This window comes from Cetorhinus maximus, chromosome 3, assembly GCF_964194155.1.
Source record: "Cetorhinus maximus chromosome 3, sCetMax3.hap1.1, whole genome shotgun sequence".
In the NCBI taxonomy this organism is placed as follows: domain Eukaryota; kingdom Metazoa; phylum Chordata; class Chondrichthyes; order Lamniformes; family Cetorhinidae; genus Cetorhinus; species Cetorhinus maximus.
This window is the reverse complement of record NC_135881.1, coordinates 153,955,897-153,976,020: the sequence shown is the minus strand read 5'-3', so window position 1 is coordinate 153,976,020 and position 20,124 is coordinate 153,955,897. Positions and strand designations below refer to the sequence as shown.

At 43.5% G+C, this 20,124-nt stretch overlaps 1 protein-coding gene across 4 annotated transcripts in view; it reads right to left on the bottom strand.

Moving 5' to 3' along the window:
• The window catches only part of LOC144678972 (triple functional domain protein), a 663,567-nt gene that overhangs the window by 411,520 nt on the left and 231,923 nt on the right, over window positions 1-20,124 (bottom strand). For all 4 annotated transcript variants that reach the window (XM_078539119.1, XM_078539117.1, XM_078539118.1 and 1 more), the window contains exons 4-5: window positions 11,311-11,503; window positions 6,503-7,015 (exon numbers count right to left, since the gene is read on the bottom strand). In XM_078539119.1, coding sequence (XP_078395245.1) covers window positions 6,503-7,015; window positions 11,311-11,503 — 706 coding nt within the window. The remainder of the gene's footprint in view (window positions 1-6,502; window positions 7,016-11,310; window positions 11,504-20,124) is intronic.

Sequence of the window (20,124 nt, the reverse complement as noted above, 5' to 3'; positions counted from 1 at the left end):
AATTAATGCATGGTGCTAGAGAAAGAGAGAGAGAGAAAGAGAGAGAGAGAGAAGAGCGCGAGAGAGAGAGAGAGAGAGAGAGAGAGAGAGCGTGCGCACATTGGAAGCGCTATACCACCATTTCTGGCAAGAGGATGCAATTAGCATCATAGAATGATACAGCACAGGAGACGGCCTTGTGGGTTACTGTGTAAGTGTTGGCTCTTTGATAGATTTATCTAATAAATCCCACTCCCCACCTCTAACAGCACAATAAATTTACATAAATCTATATCAACAGTTTCATTAAAAATGCGGGCAAAGGAATTTATAATGCAAGTTTAAAAGGACAAAACGTATGACTTTAAAATGACTCTAACATGACTGCATGCTTTGACTTAATTATCCCCTACCTTCTAGCCCTGGTTCACCTTGGTCTTGACTCCACGGAGCATCAACTGGTGATATTTTAAAACCACTATGTGGCACTGCATATTCCATTAGAAAATTCAATCTAAACATTTCTTATCCCATGTCAAGAAGTCTGAATGGCTCCTTGTGATCCAATAAATGCTATATTAGAATGAGAAGGTCATACTTGACTGTCACATTACAATCAGTATTCTCCAGGTATTTGATCTGTTCCAATAGCTTCAGTGCAGCAGCATCTCCTTTTTCTTAACCGATGAGTTTAAAAAGTATTTTTAAACATTTTGATTGTCTTAAATCCTTCAATTAAAATCTTAATTGGTTAGGGGTTAAGAGACAGAGAGTAGGGTAATAATAGGTATGTTCTCAAATTGGCAGGATATGACTTGTGGTGCTCCCCAGGGATTTATACAGGGGTCTCACCTTTTCACTATATTTATAAATGACTTAGATGAAGGAAGAGAGCCATGTATCCAAGTTTGCTCTCAATGCCAAGTTAGTTGGCACAGTAAATAGTGTAGCTAGGAGGAGAATGCTGCAAAGGGATATGGTCAGATTGACTAAATTGCCAAAACTGGCAAAAAGAATTCACTGTGTGACCTCATTCACTCTGGAGCTAAGATAAATAGATCAGAGTATTTTCTAAAAGGTGAGAAGTTAGGAACTGTGGAGGCACAGAGAGATTTAGGGGTCTAAGTACAACAATCACTAAAAGCTAATGGACAGGTACAAAAAGGCTAATGGAATGTTGGCCATTGCCTCAAAAGAGTTGGAATACAACGAGAAAGGCAGGTGGAATACAAAGGATGAACATTGTATTACAGTTATATAAAGTTCAGGTGAGAGCCCATTTATTCAGTTCAACACATCGCATTTAAGGAAAGATACATAATGGCCTTGGTAGGGAGGTACAGCAGAGATTCACCAGAACGATGGATTAGGTCTTTACTCCCTTTAGTATAGAAGATTAAGGATAATACATTTAACTGAGGTGTTTAAGATGGCGAAAGGAATTGACAAGAGTAGACAGAATGAAAACCAATGCCTCTGGTGGGGGAAGTCAAGAATAAACCTTAAAAGTTATAGCTAGACTGTTTGGGGTGATTATCTGGAAAGCTTTAGGTTAGGTCAATTGAAACCTTCAAGATAAATTAATAGGTTTTGCAAATAGTTATTTGGTAGTACAGGACTTCAGTATTGCTGAAAAAGAGATTTTTTTTGTTGAAGCTTTTCATCTTGCACTCATCAGGACAATTCGTAATAAAACACCAATATCAGGGGAAACAACATATTTATACCATGCGAGAAGATAGTGCTGATTGGTTGGCAAGTGGACTCTGATTGGTAGAGGCGTTGCCATGGAGAATGCACAAGTTGATAGTGACTGACAGTTAACTGCCAAGCAAATGAACCAACAAATGGTTGTCACTTATTTTGTTTAGCTGATACAGGTGCAATGTGTGTACATATTCTGTCTGCAAAGAACAGGGCCCTGTATATTAGTATATGCAGCTTCGAATACACATAAATGCACTATACTGTGAGCCCAACTGACAATCTTAGATTCTTAGACAATCTTAGATTCTGACACATATTCTTAGCACACAGAGGACTATTTAGCAAATGTTGTGCAATTGCGGAATCACATCTAATGTTGGACACATCGTTCTGAATTTTGCAAGCACGCGCTGGTTAGGTACGGTCCATACCTTGGCCTTTGCAAACAGCAGAAAGGACATGCTGTTTGATACCCTCTGCCAGTCTTTTGGAAGTACAGCCTACATACCTAACATCATACTGGCACTGAAATTCATATACCACATTACTCATTTGTGAGATAGGCAGAACATATTTTTGGCTTGGCAGCAGCATCCTGTTAGTGGCGAATACCACTCATGTTGCTACTGCAAAATAGCAGCGTGAAACAGTTAGCTTCATCTGTTGCTCAAATCTTTGAGGTACTTTGCCCTTCCCGGGTAATCTGGGCATTTTTCAGGGCCGAAAGTGACAGCTTTGGGCCTGTTCATGAGTTTGCGCAATATGCAGCACGGAATGATCTGATCAGGGTAGCCATTATCTCGCAGGATGTCTTTGATGCACCCTATTTCAGTACCAAGCTTGTATGGTGAGCAAATAGCTCAGGCCATATTTACGAGGCTGTTAATATGGCCAATCTTGTAGCGCTTGGAACTGTAACGCTGCAACGTGTGTATTGACCAATGAAGGTAGGCTTGCGGTAGACCGCAGTAGAGAATCCCCTGGCAGATTTCTCAACTAGTACGGCAAGGAAAGTGAGTTCATTTGACTGCTTCATTTCAAAGGTGAATATGAGCGCAAAATGGAGCCCATTAAGACATGCAAGGAAATTATGACATGCAGCTTTGGATTTAAATATAGCCAACGTATCATCCACATATCATAAATATGCGAGAGGTAGGAGGTTGGGTCTCATTCCATTGAAGACACATTTCTCATGGAACCCAACAAAGATGTTTGTGAGAGCTGGGCCTAAAGGGGATCCCATGGCAACACCATTTATTTGGGTATACATGGTGTCATTAAAACTGAACTCAACTGCGTGAGCTGCTGAGATTTTTATTAGGCTTATGGAAACAAGGCAGGTAAATGGAGTTAAGATACAGACCAACCATGATCTAATTGAATGGCAGAGTAGGTTTAAAGGGCTGAGTATCATACTCCTGTTCCTATGTTCCATTTAGATTAGTTGAAAGTTTGCTTTTCCCCTAATTGCCTGCTACCACTAATAGCACAGAACTCGAAGTTGCTAAGAATTGCCCCTTTGTGACCCAGTTCTGGGTTGCCAGTTGGCACTCCAGTGGGAGGCACTAAAACCCTGCGTACCCAATCTACCCACCATCACCAAGGGATCATTGAAAACTATATGATATTTTTATTTTCATGTATATATATTTATAATTAAGAGGAAAGAAATAATTTGCTTTTATATAAAGGACCAATAATACCCCCAAGAAATCCCAAAGCACTTTGAAGTCAGTGAATTGCAGCAATAGTAATTAATAATATAGTAATATCTTACAAAAGCAAATGATATTAATAGCCAGTTAATCTACTTTAATGATGTTTAGCATTCATCCACTCTTTTTTTGAAAAATAATGCCTGAACAGGCAAACAGAACCTCAGTTTAATATCGCATTCAAAAGACACCATTCCAACAATGTAGCACCCAGTCAGTACTGCACTGAAAAGTCAGTCCACATAAAGCACTGAAGCTTTGGAACAAACCTCTGACTCACAGGTGAGAGCATTTGAGTCAAGCAGACAGTTAGCTGCTTGTGTGCATTTCATCCTTCTATAATTTGTTGCTGTAAATTATTGCCTTGTTGCCTTTATGCAGCCCAGCTCAATATTTGGTATCTGCCTTCCAAGGAATTTTGATCGGGATTGAGATGATTGACCTCCAATAACCACAACCATCTTCCTTTGTGCTAGATATGACTCCAGCTAGTGGAGAGGTTTCCCCCTGATTCCCACTGACTTCAGTTTTGCCAGCAGTCCTTGATGCCACACTTGGTCAAATGCTACCTTGACGTCAAGGGAAGTCACTCTCACCTCACTTCTGCAGCTCAGCTCTTTTGTCCATGTTTGGACCAAGGCTGTAATGAGATCAGGAGCTGTGTGGCCCAGGCGGAACCCAAACTGGGCATCAGTGAGCAGGTTATTGCTGAGTAAGTATTCCATCACTTTGCTGATGACTGACAGTAGACTGATGGGGTGGTAATTGGCCGGGTTAGATTCATCCAGTTTTTTGTGGACAGGATATACCTGGGCAATTTTCTACATTTCCGGGTAGGTGCCAGTGTTGTAGCTGTACTGTAAGAGCTTGGCTAGGGGGCTGGCAAGTTCTAGAGCACAAGTCTTCAGTAGTATTGCTAGAACATTGTCAGGGCCAAGACTCTTTGTGCATTCAGGCATTTCTTGATATCACATGGAGTGAATTGAATTGGCTGAAGACTGGCATCTATGATGATGTCAGCAGAGGCCGAACTGGTTCACCCACTTGGCACCCTCCGGCTGAAGATGGTTGCAAAAGCTTCAGCCTTGTCTTTTACATTGATGTGCTGGGCTCCTCCATCATCGAGGATGCGGATATTTGTGAAGCCTCCTCCAGTTAGTTGTTTAATTGTCCATCACCATTCACGACTGGATGTGGCAGGACTGCAGAGATTAGATCTGATCTGTTGGTTGTGGGATCACTTAACTCTGCCTATCACATGCTACCTTCGTTGTTTGGCAAATAGTCCCATGTTGTAGCTTCGCCAAGTTGACACATAATTTTTAGGTATACCTGATGCTGTTCCTGGCATGCCCTCCTGCACTCTTCATTGAACCAGGGTTGATACCCTAGCTTTATGGTAATGGTAGAGTGAGGGATTTGCTGGACCATGAGGTTACAGATTGTGGTTGAGTATAATTCTGCTGCTGCTGATGGCCCACAGTGCCTCATGGATGACCAGTCTCGAGTTTCTAGATCTGTTCAAAATCAATCCCATTTAGCATGCTTACAGTGGCACAAAACACTGTGGAGGGCATCCTCAATGTGAGGATGGGGCTTCACCTCCATAAGGACTGTGTGCTTGTCACTCCTACCAATACTGTCATGGACGGATGCATCTGCAACATGTAGACTGGGGAGGACAAGGTCAAGTAGGATTTTTCCTCTTGTTCATTCCCTCATCATCTGTCCCAGTTTAGCAGCAATGTCCTTCAGGACTCGACCAGTAGTGGGGCTACCAAGCCATTCTTGGTAATAGTCATCAAATCCCGGAGTATAGACGGTGCCCTTGCCACCCTCAGTGCATCTTCCAATTGGTGTTAGGTTCAACGTACAGATTCGTCAGCTGAGGTCAGGGGTGGGTGTGGGGGGGTGGTGGTGGAGAAGAAGACACTAGATGTTAATGAGCAGGAGGCTTCCTTGTCCATGATTCAACTGATGCCATTGGGTTGCGAGTCAATATTGAGGACTCCGAGGGCAACTCCATCCCAACTGTGCCGTGACCTCTGCTGGGTCTGTCCTGCTGGTGGGACAGGACACACCCAGGGTGGTGTCTGAGGCATTGTACAGTATGATTCAGTGAGTATGGCTCTGGTGCCTGACTAGTCTGTCGAACAGCTCTCCCAATTTTGACAACAAGCCCCCAGAATTAGTCAGGAGGACTTTGCAGGGTCAACAGGGCTGGGTGTTCCATCGCCATTTCCACTGTATATTTTCATTCCTTTTTGATTTTGTAATGGTTTGACACAACTAAGTGGCTTACTAAGCCATTTAAGATGGCAGTTAAGAGTCAACCACTTTGGTGCAGATAAGGATGGCAGATTTCCTTCCCTAAAGGGAACATTAGTGAGCCAGATGGGTTTTTATGACAATTGACAATGGTTTCCTGGTCACCATTAATGAGACTAGCTTTATTCATTGAACTTCAATTGCACCAGGTGCCGTGGTGGGATTTGAACCAGAACTGGGGACCAGAGCATTAGCTGGGCCTCTGAATTACTAGTCCAGTAACATTACCACAAAGCCACCACCTCCCCACTAATATATATACATATATAAAAAAGAGACCTTTATTTTGGGACTTCACTTAATATACCTTCCTCTTGTCTCCATTTTCTGATAAATTATGTGAGCAAAGCAACAGAAGAATGCTGGGCCCATAACCCCTGAATTCAATGGATCAAAACCCTTCTCTGCTTCAGCAATGTCAACTTTTGACTCTACATCACTCTATACCAGGGGAATGGGATTGACTGAATTGTTCTACAAAGAGCCAACATGGACTTGATGGGCTGTAATGGCTATCAGTTTAAATCTGTTTACAAAAGATTCATAAACCCAACAGACTCTTTCATAGCACAGTATTGGCATAATTAGTCTGCATAATCAATTAAAAAGATGTTCAACTTATACCGTTTTGTTTTAAAGTGCTCACAAATAAAATTTACATGTTAAACTTATAATGTATAAATTCAAACTAAATTTATGAATATAAACCAGGAATACCATAATCTCAAAAAGAGTTGTTAATGCATTTTGAATGATTAATTTAACCTCACCTTTTCTGCATCTTGTTCAAAGAGCCTAAGCTGAAAGCACTGATCCAGTTTCAGCTTGCGTATATGCCACATCTGATGCAGATGCTGCCTGGTTGAGTGCAGTCTGTCCAACATACTGGACACTTTTGGTACAAGGCCCTGAAAGTCTGCATTCCCTGATACAGAGTTCTTATGGGGAAAACTTTCGCTACTTTGAATCCTCTGCAGCAATTTTTGCCCTTCTAGGTCCAGCTCTTCAATTGGAGCTTTGATGACTTTCTTTTTCAGTAGTGTATGCTCATCAATCATCTTTCTAGCTCCTTCCAAGTCCTGAGGAAAGTCCTTTTTGGCTAGCATTTCCTGGAGTTCTTCCAGTCTGGATAACATGTGTGATGCATTGCTTATGAAGTCTTCAAAGGCCACATGGATCTCAATCCACTCCTCATGGTTGTACTCCAGACAGCCATCAAACTCAGGAGTGAGCTGGGATGGGTCAACAACTTTGGTAAGACCTTCTATGGACACCATGGTGGTCTAAAAACAGACAGAATAAAAAGCATACGTCATTCTCGTGAGTTCATTAGTCATTATTGAGAATTACACTTTAGTGGTACACTTAATATAGCCCTGGTGTAACTTGCAGATCAACTTCCATTCATTCCAGCATAACTCTTGCTTTATGCTTTTCACAGCTGGGATTCTGAGGTTTTTCCTCTCTGCAATACAGTGAGAGAAAGCAAGAGAATACATTTAAGAAGCAAGATTATCAATTGAAGTTAAAAAATAAGAAAATTACATGACCTATGGTTGAAAAATACCAATTCTAAAGATTCATTCCCAATTCTGAGGGAAATGCCTAGCCTTCACTTTGCAAATATACAGGATGGTTTGTTTTGAAACAGGAATACACTGCGTAGTGATTGGTCATGCAAACCCATGCCCCGCACAGCATTTTGGTGCATTCCCAAAAATAGTCTGCAGCAAAACAGTGATTGTGGCACTGCATTAAAGGGTTCACTGTTTGTAGATTGTGTGTAAAACACTGACAAACATTATAATCTTCTAAAGTTTTCATGATTCTTATTTGTTTGAAAAATGAAGCAACCATCAACCATTGAAGTTTTTTTAGTTACATTAAAACCAGTTCCCATTTTAACTTTAACCTCCATGACTCTTTTCTATAGGAAGCTCATAATTCATTTAATTCAAAACATCAGGCAGGGAAAAGCATAGAGATTTTTAAGTACGTGGTTCAAGAGGACTCATTTTTACATTGAAAAAATTACTTACTGGCATAAGGGTAATATTGTTACATTAATATACTGAACATCAAATTGTTCACCTATATGAGCTCAACCCTTCAGGAGGAAAGAGATAATTAAAACAGGCAGTGGATGGTTAGGGTGCCAGGACTAAAGTCTGATTTTATTTACTGATGTTACTTCTTGATGTCCTTGCAATATTTTTTAAGGTGGATAATAACATTTTCTTGGCTTGTCTGTCCTCCATTTTCTTTAGCTCTATGGAACTGGCTATGCACAGTTCCATTACTATTTATTGATTGTAACCAAGAAATCTCAAACAACACCTCACCTTCAGAGTCACTATAGGTTTCACAATTAGCTCCACTCCTTTCCCTCAGCTCCACACACTGCCCCTTGACAACATTATCTACAAGTAAGGGGCAGTTTCCATATGTATGCTAATTATACCTAGCACTATTTTTCAATTGCCTCCTCTCTCTATCACCTCCATGTGACCACACTGCTATCCAATGTTAAATCATGAATTAGCAATGATGTAACAAATGGGAAGATTGAAGCCATTGCGTTCCAGTTACAGCATTAATTTCACTCTCTTACATCTCCACTCGCTCAGGTCATAGAAATATAACAGGACAGAAGGACGCCATTCAGTCCATCGAGTACCAGTTTAGACTTGAGTGAAACAAAAACAAAAATTGCTGGAAAAACTCAGCAGGTCTGACAGCATCTGTGGAGAGAAAGACAGAGTTAACCTTTTGAGTCCGTACGACTCTTCTTCAGAACTAAAGAGAAGTAAAAATGTGGTGAAATATATACTGTTTAAAGGGGGGGCGGGACAGGTGAAGCTAGAAAGAAGGCCAGTGATAGGTGGAGGCGAAGGAGAGATTGCAAAAGATGTCATAAACAAAAGATTGAAGGGATGTTGATGGTGGTGATACTGGCTAAAGGAGGTGCTAATGGTGACATTAAGAGTAGAAAGCAGGATGAGCAAGTGACAGATGGCCCTATTGGGAGTGGGGTGGGGAGAGGGGACGGTGTGGGAAAAAAGATCGAAATAGGCTAAAAGGTGGGGTTAAAACAATGAGTGGAAATAAATTTTAAAAATAATAATAGAAATAGATGGGGAAAAAATATGTATAAAAATTTAAAACTAAATATTTGAAAAAAGGGGGATCAAAAAGGGATGAGGATGGAGGAGAGGGTTCATGATCTGAAGTTGTTGTAAAGTGCCTAATCGGAAGATCAGGTGCTGTTCCTCCAGTTTGCGTTGAGCGTCACTGGAACACTGCAGCAGGCCAAGGACGGATATGTTGGCATGAGAGCAGGATGGAGTGTTGAAATGGCAAGCGACAGGAAGGTCTGGGTCCTGCTTGCGGACAGACCGAAGGTGTTCCGCAAAGCTGTCACCCAGTCTGCATTTGGTCTCTCCAATGTAGAGCAGACCGCATTGGGAGCAGCGAATGCAGTAGAGCAAATTGAGGGAAGTGCAAGTGAAATGCTGCTTCACTGGAAAGGAGTGTTTGGGCCCTTGGACAGTGAGGAGGGGAGAAGTAAAGGGGCAGGTGTTGCACCTTCTGCGATTGCATGGGAAGGTGCCTTGGGAGGAGCTTGTTGTGTTGGGGGTTATAGAGGAGTGGACCAGGGTGTCGCGGAGGGAAGGTCCCTACAGAATGCCGACAGGGGGGTGAAGGGAAGATGTATTTGGTGGTGGCATCAGGCTGAAGTTGGCGGAAATAGCGGAGGATGATCCTTTGAATGCGGAAGCTGCTGAGTTGAAAAGTGAGGACAAGGGGGACCCTGTCATGGTTCTGGGAGGGGGAGGAAGGTGTGAGGGCAGAGGCGCAGGAGATGGGTCGGACACGGTTGAGGGCCCTGTCAACTACCGTGGGTGGGGAAACCTCAGTTAAGGAAGAAGGAAGACATGCCAGAAGCACTGTTTTGGAAAGTGGCATCATTGGAACAGATGCGACGGAGGAGAAGGAACTGAGAGAATGGGATGGAGTCCTTACAGGAAGCAAGGTGTGAGGAGTTGTCGAGGTAGCTGTGGGAATTGGTGGGCTTGTAATGAATATTGGCGGACAGCCTATCACCAGAAATTGAGACAGAAAGGTCAAGGAAGGGAAGGGAAGTGTCAGTGATGGACCATGTGAAAGTGATGGAGGGGTGGAAATTGGAAGCAAAATTAACAAATTTTTCCTGGTCCAGGTAAGAGCGTGAAGCGGCACCGAAACAGTCATCGTTGTAACGGAGAAAGAGTTGTGGGAGGGGGCCTGAGTAGGATTGGAACAAGAAATATTCCACATACCCCATAAAGAGACAGGCATAACTGGGGCTTATGCATCTTTTATTTGGAGGAAGTGAGGCGAGTTTAAGGAGAAATTGTTCAGTGAGAGAACAAGTTCAGCCAGATGGAGGAGAATGGTGATGGATGGGGATTGTTCGGGTCTCTGTTCAAGAAAGAAGGGGAGAGCCCTCAGACCATCCTAACGGGGAACTGGATGTCCATGGTGAAGAGAAGGCGGTTGGGACCAAGGAACTGGAAATTGTTGATATGGTGTAGGGCATCAGAGGAATCGCGGATGTAGGTGGGAAGAGAAAACACCATTAGCACCTCCTTTAGCCAGTATCACTACCATCAACACCCCTTCGACCTTTTGTTTATGACATCTTTTGCGATCTCTCTTTTGCCTCCACCTATCACTGACCTTCTATCCAGCTTCACCTGTCTCACCCCCCTTAAACAGTATATATTTCACCACATTTTTACTTCTCTTTAGTTCTGAAGAAGTCATACGGACTCGAAACGTTAACTCTGTCTCTCTCTCCACAGATGCTGTCAGGCCTGCTGAGTTTTTCCAGCAATTTTTGTTTTTGTTTCAGATTTCCAGCATCTGCAGTATTTTGTTTTTATCTTAGACTTGAGAGCGTCGGTCAATGCAAGAGCAATTTAGCTAATCCAACCTTTTCCCCAAAGCCCTGCAATTTTCTCTCTTCAGGTGCTTATCCAGTTCCCTTTGAAAGTCATGATTGAATCTGCCCCACTATCCTCTCACGCAGTCTATTCCAGACTGCCGCTTAAAAATGTTTTTCCTAGAATCATAGAATAGAATCCTATCCACTCTGGTTGAGGTTAGCTGCTGCAGCACAGAATAAGGACCAAACACAACGCTTTTGCATATGGTCTGAGCCTGGAATTCTTTTTGAATTAAAATGTTATAATCAAACTGAAAGTGAAGCAGTACAATTCATCAGGAGAAATTCACCAGTTAGTCCTCCAGTACACTAACAGCTCGTGACACTAGCTTCTTAAACTTCTTCCAAGCACTGTTTAACTGAGTTAAACAATTATATCACATTATGACAACAAGGGATGTGTTTTCACAAAATGTATTTAGAAATTTTATAATTTTCCCACATTATCAAAATTGCTTTGTCCTGTGCAGCAGGGCTAAAATAAGCTTTCAAACCTTAATATGTAGGAAGGAAACATAGTTAAATGGTGATGCCAAAAAGGTTACTTTAGAAGCAAAGGAACATTAGTCTAATATTTATATTTGGAAATACCTCAAACTCGAACTTAGAACTGCCAAAGTTAGTTCTTTGCTTCTGCCAGAAGTTGTCTGGCTTGATGATCAGTGCAACGTGAATACAGCCAGGAAAAGACTCCTGTAGAATCTTCAGCAGCGGTTTAATGGAGTCCCATTTGGATCCACGCATGTCAACTATCACAGTGAACCCTCGTTTACACACTTCCTCACTGGAGAAAAGAAACACAAGTCACATCCTGAAAATAGATTTGTACAAGGCAAACCAGATAGCATATGAATAGCAGCAGCAAATGAAGACCAACAGTGACGTGGTTTTAGATTTTGGCTGACTCCTTCCAAAAAAACTTTTATTTTAATTTAAAGTCAGAGAAAGACTACAAATTGACTTTGTTCAAATAAGTAACCTGAAGTAACTTTTGCTTTCCCTTTCCTTTTTCAAGCTTTGGCTCTCTGGAACTCCTTGCTGCAATATGATTTCATTGATGCTGAGCAACCTCCATCTTCCAGTACTCAGCCAAGTGGTTATCATTCACGTGTGAACCCAGACAGTCAAGGGACAGCAGGTTATATAAGCATCACAGGTAAATTTGATGTTGCTTTCATCAAATGCCCAGGTAAGTATTTATAGCTGGGATGAACGGATAACAATCAGGAGTTGGAATCGTCAACTTTTCCCCTTGTTAATGCAGAATGCCAAATCAATTCCAGCAGCTTTATCACCACTCTGATTGAGGTTAGCTGCTGCAGCGCCAAATAGGGACTAAACACAATACTTCTGCATCTATATCTTTATCCCATATCAAGGAGGTTGAGAAGCGACAGAACACCACAATCAGCAATAAAGGCTGGAATTTTGCAGTACCCCCGCAACAGGTTTCCTCGTGGCAGGGCCGGCGAGCCACTGAAATCTCCATTCACATCAGCAGAACCAGAAGATCCTGCCAGCATGAGCAGCTAGAAAACTCCAGCCAAAGGACCTAATTGGTGACTCTCCAAACAGTGGACAGGATGCAGAAGTGCTGAGAGAAATAAGAACGGAGCTGGGTGACTCCATCTGAGTCCTCTTGGACTTGGGCCTTAACCAAGTTCAGCAAGATGAACATCTTATCACTGGATTTACATGAATTTGGCTAGTCTTAACCCAGTTTCATATGACAACAAGCACAAAATTGTAAATCTCATTCATTTAGCCCAGTTAGAAGCACCTTTCAAGGATATAGTTCAGTCACATATACTTGTATGCAGGGCCATCTCTGATACATGAAGGAATTCCAGTACCACAATTAGCCCAACAATGCTGCTTTACGGCTAGACAAACTTGATGGTTAACTGAAAGGAGGAGGTCTACCAATTTTACTTTCCTAGTTTTGCTTCTACTCAATGATTCAATAGAATTCATGCCTTTTCTTATTTAGCTACATTGGCTAAAATAATTTAGGTGTTAAAACTGAATCTAGGCAGTAATTGATTTTCTTGGGGCAAGGATGTTGAAGGCAAAGGCAAGAAAGCATTTTTGCAGGTGACAACAGCAGAGGTATTGTGGCAAGTGAAAGACAGGTGCAATGCCAGAAGAGGGCGGTGAGTTTAAAAGTGAATTTGAGACAGCTAGTGTTCTTCCCAGACGCTGATGGAAAGGGCAGTGAAATTGGAGGGGGAGATAAATTAAGGAGATGCAACTGATAATTAGGATGAGCTCAAAGATACCCTTATCAGCAATCAAGACATCTGGAATGGTGAAATGTGAAAAATGATTAGGTGAGGGAAGACCAAAATGGAGAGTTTATATGAAGGATGAGGTTGAATAAGGCTTGGGAGGGCAGCAAATAATGAGGATTTTGTACGAAATGTGGCATTCCATTCGACTGTTTCATTCAAAGAAAATTTAGCACACCAGACATGTAAAAATATCTTCAAAGTAAATAATTATATCTGCAGCATATAAACAAATTGCATCCTTTTCAATACAGCTGCATGACTCTGATCTTTGAACCCACATAGCAGCACCAGTTCTCAACATAAATAGCCTATACATCTGTGACATCTGTGACATCTTTTGATTATCTGCTCCTATCACTGCTTGCTTATCTCCACAATCACCACACCCTCAACTTCTCTCTCCCTCCCCCCGCACCCCCCCCCCCCCCCCACCTTAAACCAGCTTATATTTCACCCCTCTCCTAACTATGCTTCAGTTCTGCCGAAGGGCCGTGAAGGCTCGAAACGTTAACTGATTTCTTCTCCATCGATGCTGCCAGACCTGCTGAGTTTTTCCAGGTAATTCTGTTTTTGTTTTAGCCTATACAGTGCTTCAATTGGTAAATTCTATCCAGAGCTTTCCCCATCTCAGAGCTTTCAGTCACTTTTTTTGTTCATTCATGACATGTCAGTGTCGTTGGCATAGCCAGTATTTATTGCCCATCACTAATTGCCTTAAGAAGATGATGGTGAGCCACCTTCTTGAATCAATGCAGTCCATATGATGCATAGTACATCTACCATGCTATTAGGAGGGGAGATTCCTGGTTTTTGACACAGCAACTGTGAAGGAATGCAATATAGTTCCAAGTCAGGATGGTGTGCGGCTTGCAGGTGATGGTATTCCTATGCATCTGCTACCCTTGGCCTTCTAGGTGGTACAGGTCACAGGTTTGGAAGGTGGTATCAAAGAAGAATTGAGTTTTTAAAAAATTCATTCATGGGATGTGGGTTTCGCTGGCTGGGCCAGCATTTATTGCCCATCCTTAATTGCCCTTGAGAAGGTGGTGGTGAGCTGCCTTCTTGAACCACTGCAGTCCATATGTTATAGGTACACCCACAGTGCTGTTAGGGAGGGAGTTCCAGGATTTTGACCCAGCGACAGTGAAGGAATGGCGATATATTTCCAAATCAGGATGGTAAGTGACCTGGAGGGGAACTTCCAGGTGGTAGTATTCTCATCTATCTGTTGCCCTTGTCCTGATGGTAGTGGTTGTGGGTTTGGAAGGTGCTGTTGAAGAAGCCTTCGTGAATCCCTACAGTGCATCTTGTAGATGGTACACACTGCTACTACTGTGCGTTGGTGGTGGAGAGAGTGAATGTTTGTGGATGAGGTGCTAATCAAGCAGTTTGCATTGTCCTGGATGGTGTCAAGCTTCTTGAGTGTTGTGGGAACTGCACTCATCCAGGCAAGTGGGGAGTATTCCCTCACACTCCTGACCTGTGCCTTGCAAATGGTGGACAGGCTTTGGGGAGTTAGGTGGCGGGTTACTCGTCGCAGAATTCCTAGCCTCTGACCTGCTCTTGTAGCCACAGTATTTACATGGCTAGTCCAGTTCAGTTTTTGGTCAATGGTAACCCCTAGGATGTTGATAGTGGGGGATTCAGTGATGGTAATGCCATTGAAGATCAGTGGGCGATGGTTGAATTCTCTCTTGTTGGAGATGGTCATTGCCTGACACTTGTGCGGCACAAATGTTACTTGCCACTTGTCAGCCTAAGCTCGGATGTTATCCAGGTCTGGCTGCATTTGGACATGGTCTGCTTCAGTATCTGAGGAGTTGCGGCTGGTACTGAACATCGTGCAATCATCAGCGAACATCCCAACTTCTGACATTATGATGGAAGGAAGGTCATTGATGAAGCAGCTGAAGATGATTGTGCCGAGGACACTACCCTGAGGAACTCCTGCGGTGATGTCCTGGAGCTGAGATGACTGACTCCAACAACCACAAACATCTTCTTTTGTGCTAAGTATGACTCCAACCAGTGGTGCGTTTTCGCCCTGATTCCCATTGACTCCAGTTTTGCTTGGGATCCTTGACGCCATACTCGGTTAAATGCGGCCTTGATGTCAAGGGCAGTCACACTCACCTCACCTCGGGAGTTCAGCTCTTTTGTCCATGTTTGAACCAAGGCTATAATGAGGTCAGAAGCTGGGTAGCCCTGGCTGAACCCAAACTAAATGTCAGTGAGCAGGTTATTGCTAAACAAGTGCTGCCTGATAGCACTGTTGATGACCCCTTCCATTATTTTATTGATGGAGAGTAGGCTGATGGGGCAGTAATTGGCTGGGTTCGATTTGTCCCGCTTTTTGTGTACAAGACATACCTGGGCAATTTTCCACATAGCTGGGTAGATGCCAGTTGTAGCTGTACTGAAACAGCTTGGCTAGAGGCATGGCAGGTTCTGGGGCACAAGTCTTCAGTACTATTGCCGGAATATTGTCATGGCCCATGCAGTATCCAGTGCCTTCAATCGTTTCTTGGTATCATGTGGAGTGAATCGAATTGGCTGAAGACTGGCACCTGTGATGCGGGGGACCTCCGGAGGAGGCCGAGATGGATCGGCACTTCTGGCTGAAGATTGTAGCAAATGCTTCAGCCTTATCTTTTGCACTGATGTGCTGGGCTCCTCCATATTGAGGATGGGGATATTTATGAAGCCTCCTCATCCAGTGAGTTGTTTAATTGTCCACCACCATTCACGATTGGATGTGGCAGGACTGCAGAGCTTAGATCTGATCCATTGGTTGTGGGATCGCTTAGCTCTCTCTATTACTTGCTGCATATGCTGTTTGGCATACAAGTAGTCCTGCATGACAGCTTCAACAGGTTGATAGCTCATTTTTAGGTATGCCTGGTGCTGCTCCTGGCATGCCCTCCTGCACTCTTCATTGAACCAGGGTTGATCCCCTAGCTTGATGGTATTGGTAGGGTGGGGGATATGCAGAGCCATGAGGTTACCGATTGCGTTCAAGTACAATTCTGCTGCTGCTGATGGCCCACAGCGCTTCATGGATGCCCAGTCTTGAGTTGCTAGATCTGTTCGAAATCGATCCCATTTAGCATGGTGGTAGTGCCAAACACGATGGAGGATATCCTCAAATGTGAAGGTGGGACTTCCTTTCCACAATGACTGTGTGGTGATCACTCCTACTGATGCTGTCATGGGCAGATGCATCTGCAGCAGGCAGGTTAGTGAGGATGAGGTCAAGTGTGTTTTTCTCTCTTGTTGGTTCCCTCACCACCTGCCACAGACCAAGTCTAGCAGCTATTTCATTTAGGACTTGGCCAGCTCAGTCAGTAGTGATGCTGCCAAGCCACTGTTGGTGATGGACATTTAATTTCCCCACCCAGAGTACATTCTGCGCCCTTGCCAATCCTCGGTGCTTCCGCCAAGTGGTGTTCAACTTGGAGGAGCACTGATTCATCAGCTGAGGGAGGGCGGTACATGGTAATCAGCAGGAGGTTTCCTTGTCCATGTTTGATCTGATGCCATGAGACTTCATGGGGACTGGAGTCGATGTTGAGAAATCCCAGGGCAACTCCCTCCCGACTGTAAACCGCTGTGCCGCCACCTCTGCTGGGCCTGGGACAGGACATACCCAGGGATGCTAGTGGTGGTCTGTTATCTATAAGGTATGATTCCATGAGGATGACAATGTCAGGCAGTTGCTTGACTAGTCTGTGAGACAGCGCTCCCAATTTTGGCACTAGCCCCCCGACGTTAGTCAGGAGGACTTTGCAGGTTCGACAGGGCTGAGATTGCCAGTGTCATTTCTGGTGCTTAGGTCATTGCCAGGTGGTCCGTCCGGTTTCATTCCTTTTTTGTTACTTTGTAGCGGTGGCTTGCTAGGACATTTCAGAGGGCATTTAAGAGTCAACCACATTGCTGTGGGTCTGGAGTTTAAGTAGGCCAGACCAGACCAGGTAAGGATGACAGATTTCCTTCCCTAAAGGACATGAGTGAACCAGATGGGTTTTTACAAAAATCGACAATGGTTTAATTCCAGATTTTTATTGAATTCAAATTCCACCATCTGCTGTGGCAGGATTCAAACCCTGGTCCCCAGAGCATTACCCTGGGTCTCTGGATTACTAGTCCAGCAACAATACCACTACGCCATTGCCTCCCCACTCCCTTGCTTTAGGGGATCTTGTAGGTGGTACACAGCTGATGCCACTGTGCGCCAGTGGTTGAGGGAGTGAATATTTAGGTCTTGGCTGGGGTGCCTATCAAGCTGACTGTTTTAGCCTGCTCCTTGAGTGTAGTTCGAGCTGCATTCATCCAGACAAGTCGAGAGTATTATACCACACTCCTGACTTGTGCCTAGTGGTCAGGCTTTGGAGAGCCAGGTGGTGAGTCAGTTGTTGCAGAAGTCCCACCTTCTAATCTGTTCTTGTAGCCACAGTATTTACATGGCTAGTCGAGTTAGGATTCTACTTAATGGTAACTCCCAGAACGTTAATGATGGGGGATTCAGCAATGATAATGCCCCTGAATTTCATGAGGAGATGGTTAAATTGTCTCTAATTGGAGATGGTCATTACGTAACATTTACATAGCGCAAATGTTACTTGCCACTTCTCAGGCAAACCTGAGTTTCGCCAAGGTCTTGCTCCAGAGGGCAGACATTACTTCGTTACCTGAGAAGTTACAAACGACGCTAAAAACTGTAATCATCAATGAACATCCAAACTTCTGACTTTAGGATGGAGGGGAAGGTCATTTATGAAGCAGCTGAAGATGGTTCAGCCTGGGACATCTTCTTGATGAACTCTTGCAGCGATGCTTTGCCTCCAAAAGCCAGAATCAAACCACACTCCTGGCGTCAGCCTTGTAGATGATGCACAGGCCTTGCGGAGTCAGGAGCTGAGTTACTCATCGCAGAATTCTCAGCATTTGACCTGTTCTTGTAGCCACAGTATTTATATAGCTGTTCCAGTTCAATTTTTGGTCAACAGTTAACCTCCCAAAATGTTGATAGTGAGTGATTCAGTGACGATAATGCCATTGAACATCAATGATGTTTAGACCCTCTCATTGGAGAGGACTATTGTGTGGCATGATATTACTTGTCACTTATCAGCTCAAGCCTCAATGTTGTCCAGGTCTTGCTGTATGTAGCCACAATGTGCTTCGGTATCTGAGGAGTTGTGGGCATCTGCACTTCTGGCCTTAAGATGAAGGTAAAGTCATTGATGAAGCAGCTGAAGATGGTTGGGACTAGAACACTACCCTGAGGAACTCCTGCAGCGCTGTCCTGGGGCTACAATTCTACAACAGTTGTAGCCAAGAACATTCAAATTGACTTCAAGTACTGACAAACAAGTTGCTCTGCTAGTCCAATCCACCACAAGAGATGTCGATGGCATTCATTCTGCATACATCACTGTTAATTAAGTGGGATCCTTAATGTCAAGATACACACTTTTCAAGGAAAGGAGGATGCAATAAAGAAACAGAAATATAAACCATGCTATATTGAAAGTACGTGTGTGAATATTTAAACAGGCTGAATTTAAACAAATTCCATAAATACAACATTTGTAATTACTATTTGTGTTGGCACATTAAGCAGCACTGTTGTCTAACTTTACTTTCACAGCTAACAATTAATGCAGGCTACTATAGGATATGCTGAGCTCTTTCCTACATTAGAGCAGTAACTACAATTTTTAAAAAGTACTTAATTGGCTTTGAAGAACTTTGGGGCATCTTGTGGTCATGAAAGTGTAGTATAGGCATTATCCATCTAGGGACATGATGGACTGCGCCTGGGGTGTACATCACTTCTGGATTGAACATCAGCTGTTTTGGCAGTAGAGGCTAATTCGTGAATGGCAGTCCCTTCCGCAGCTGGCACAGATGAAAAACATTTGCCTTAAGTCAACTTATGTTTTTCCTTCTTCCAGACTCTCTTTTCCACCATCTGGTCGTTTCTTTTGCCCTCTGCTTTTTCCACACTCTTCTTGAATGCTTGTTTCCAGGCACTCCTGGTCAGCAGCAAGGACACCCATGCATCGACTCCAATCCGAGTCAACATGAGGTCTCTCCTACAGACATTCTTGTATCACAGATATGGGTGACCTGTTGGTCTGGTGCCGGTAGCAAGTTCACCACAGAGCATGTCTTTGGTAATGTGGCTATCAACCATTTGGTTCGCATAACCCAGCCAAAGGTGTCGCTGTGGTTCCGCTATTTAAGAAGGGTTGTAGAGATAAGCCAGGGAACTACAGGCCAGTGAGTCTCACGCCAGTGGTAGGGAAACTATTGGAGAAAATTCTGAAGGGGAGAATCTATTTCCACTTGGAGAGGCAAGGTTTGATAAGGGATAGTCAGCATGGTTTTGTCAGAGGGAGGTCATGCCCAACAAATTTGATTGAATTTTTTGAGGAGGTGACCAGGTGTGCAGATGAGGGTAGTGCAGTTGATGTAGTTTATATGGATTTCAGCAAAGCCTTTGACATGGTCCCACATGGGAGACTTATAAAGAAGGCAAATGCACATGGGATACAGGGTAATTTGATAAGGTGGATTCAAAATTGGCTTAGTTGTAGGAGACAGAGAGTGATGGCAGAAGGCCACTTTAGTGACTGGAAGCCAATGCCCAGTGGCATACCACAGGGATCTGTGCTGGGTAGGATTAGTAAGTTTGCAGATGACACAAAGATTGGCCAGGTGGTTAACAGTGAGGTTGAGTTCTTGGGCTACAGGAAGATATAGACGGGGTGGCCAAATGGGCAGGTAAGTGACAGATGGAATTTAACCCTGAAAAGTGAGAGGTGATACACTTTGGAAGGAGTAATTTGACAAGGAAGTATTCAATGAACGGCATGACACTAGGAAGTTCTGAGGAACAAAGGGACCTTGGCGTGTGCGTCCATAGATCTCTGAAGGTGGAGGGGCATGTTAGTGGGGTGGTGAAAAAGGCATATGGGACACTTGCCTTTATCAATCGAGGCATAGATTACAAAAGCAGGGAGGTCATGTTGGAGTTGTATGGAACCTTGGTGAGGCCACAGCTGGAGTACTGTGTGCAGTTTTAGTCACCACATTATGGGAAGGATAT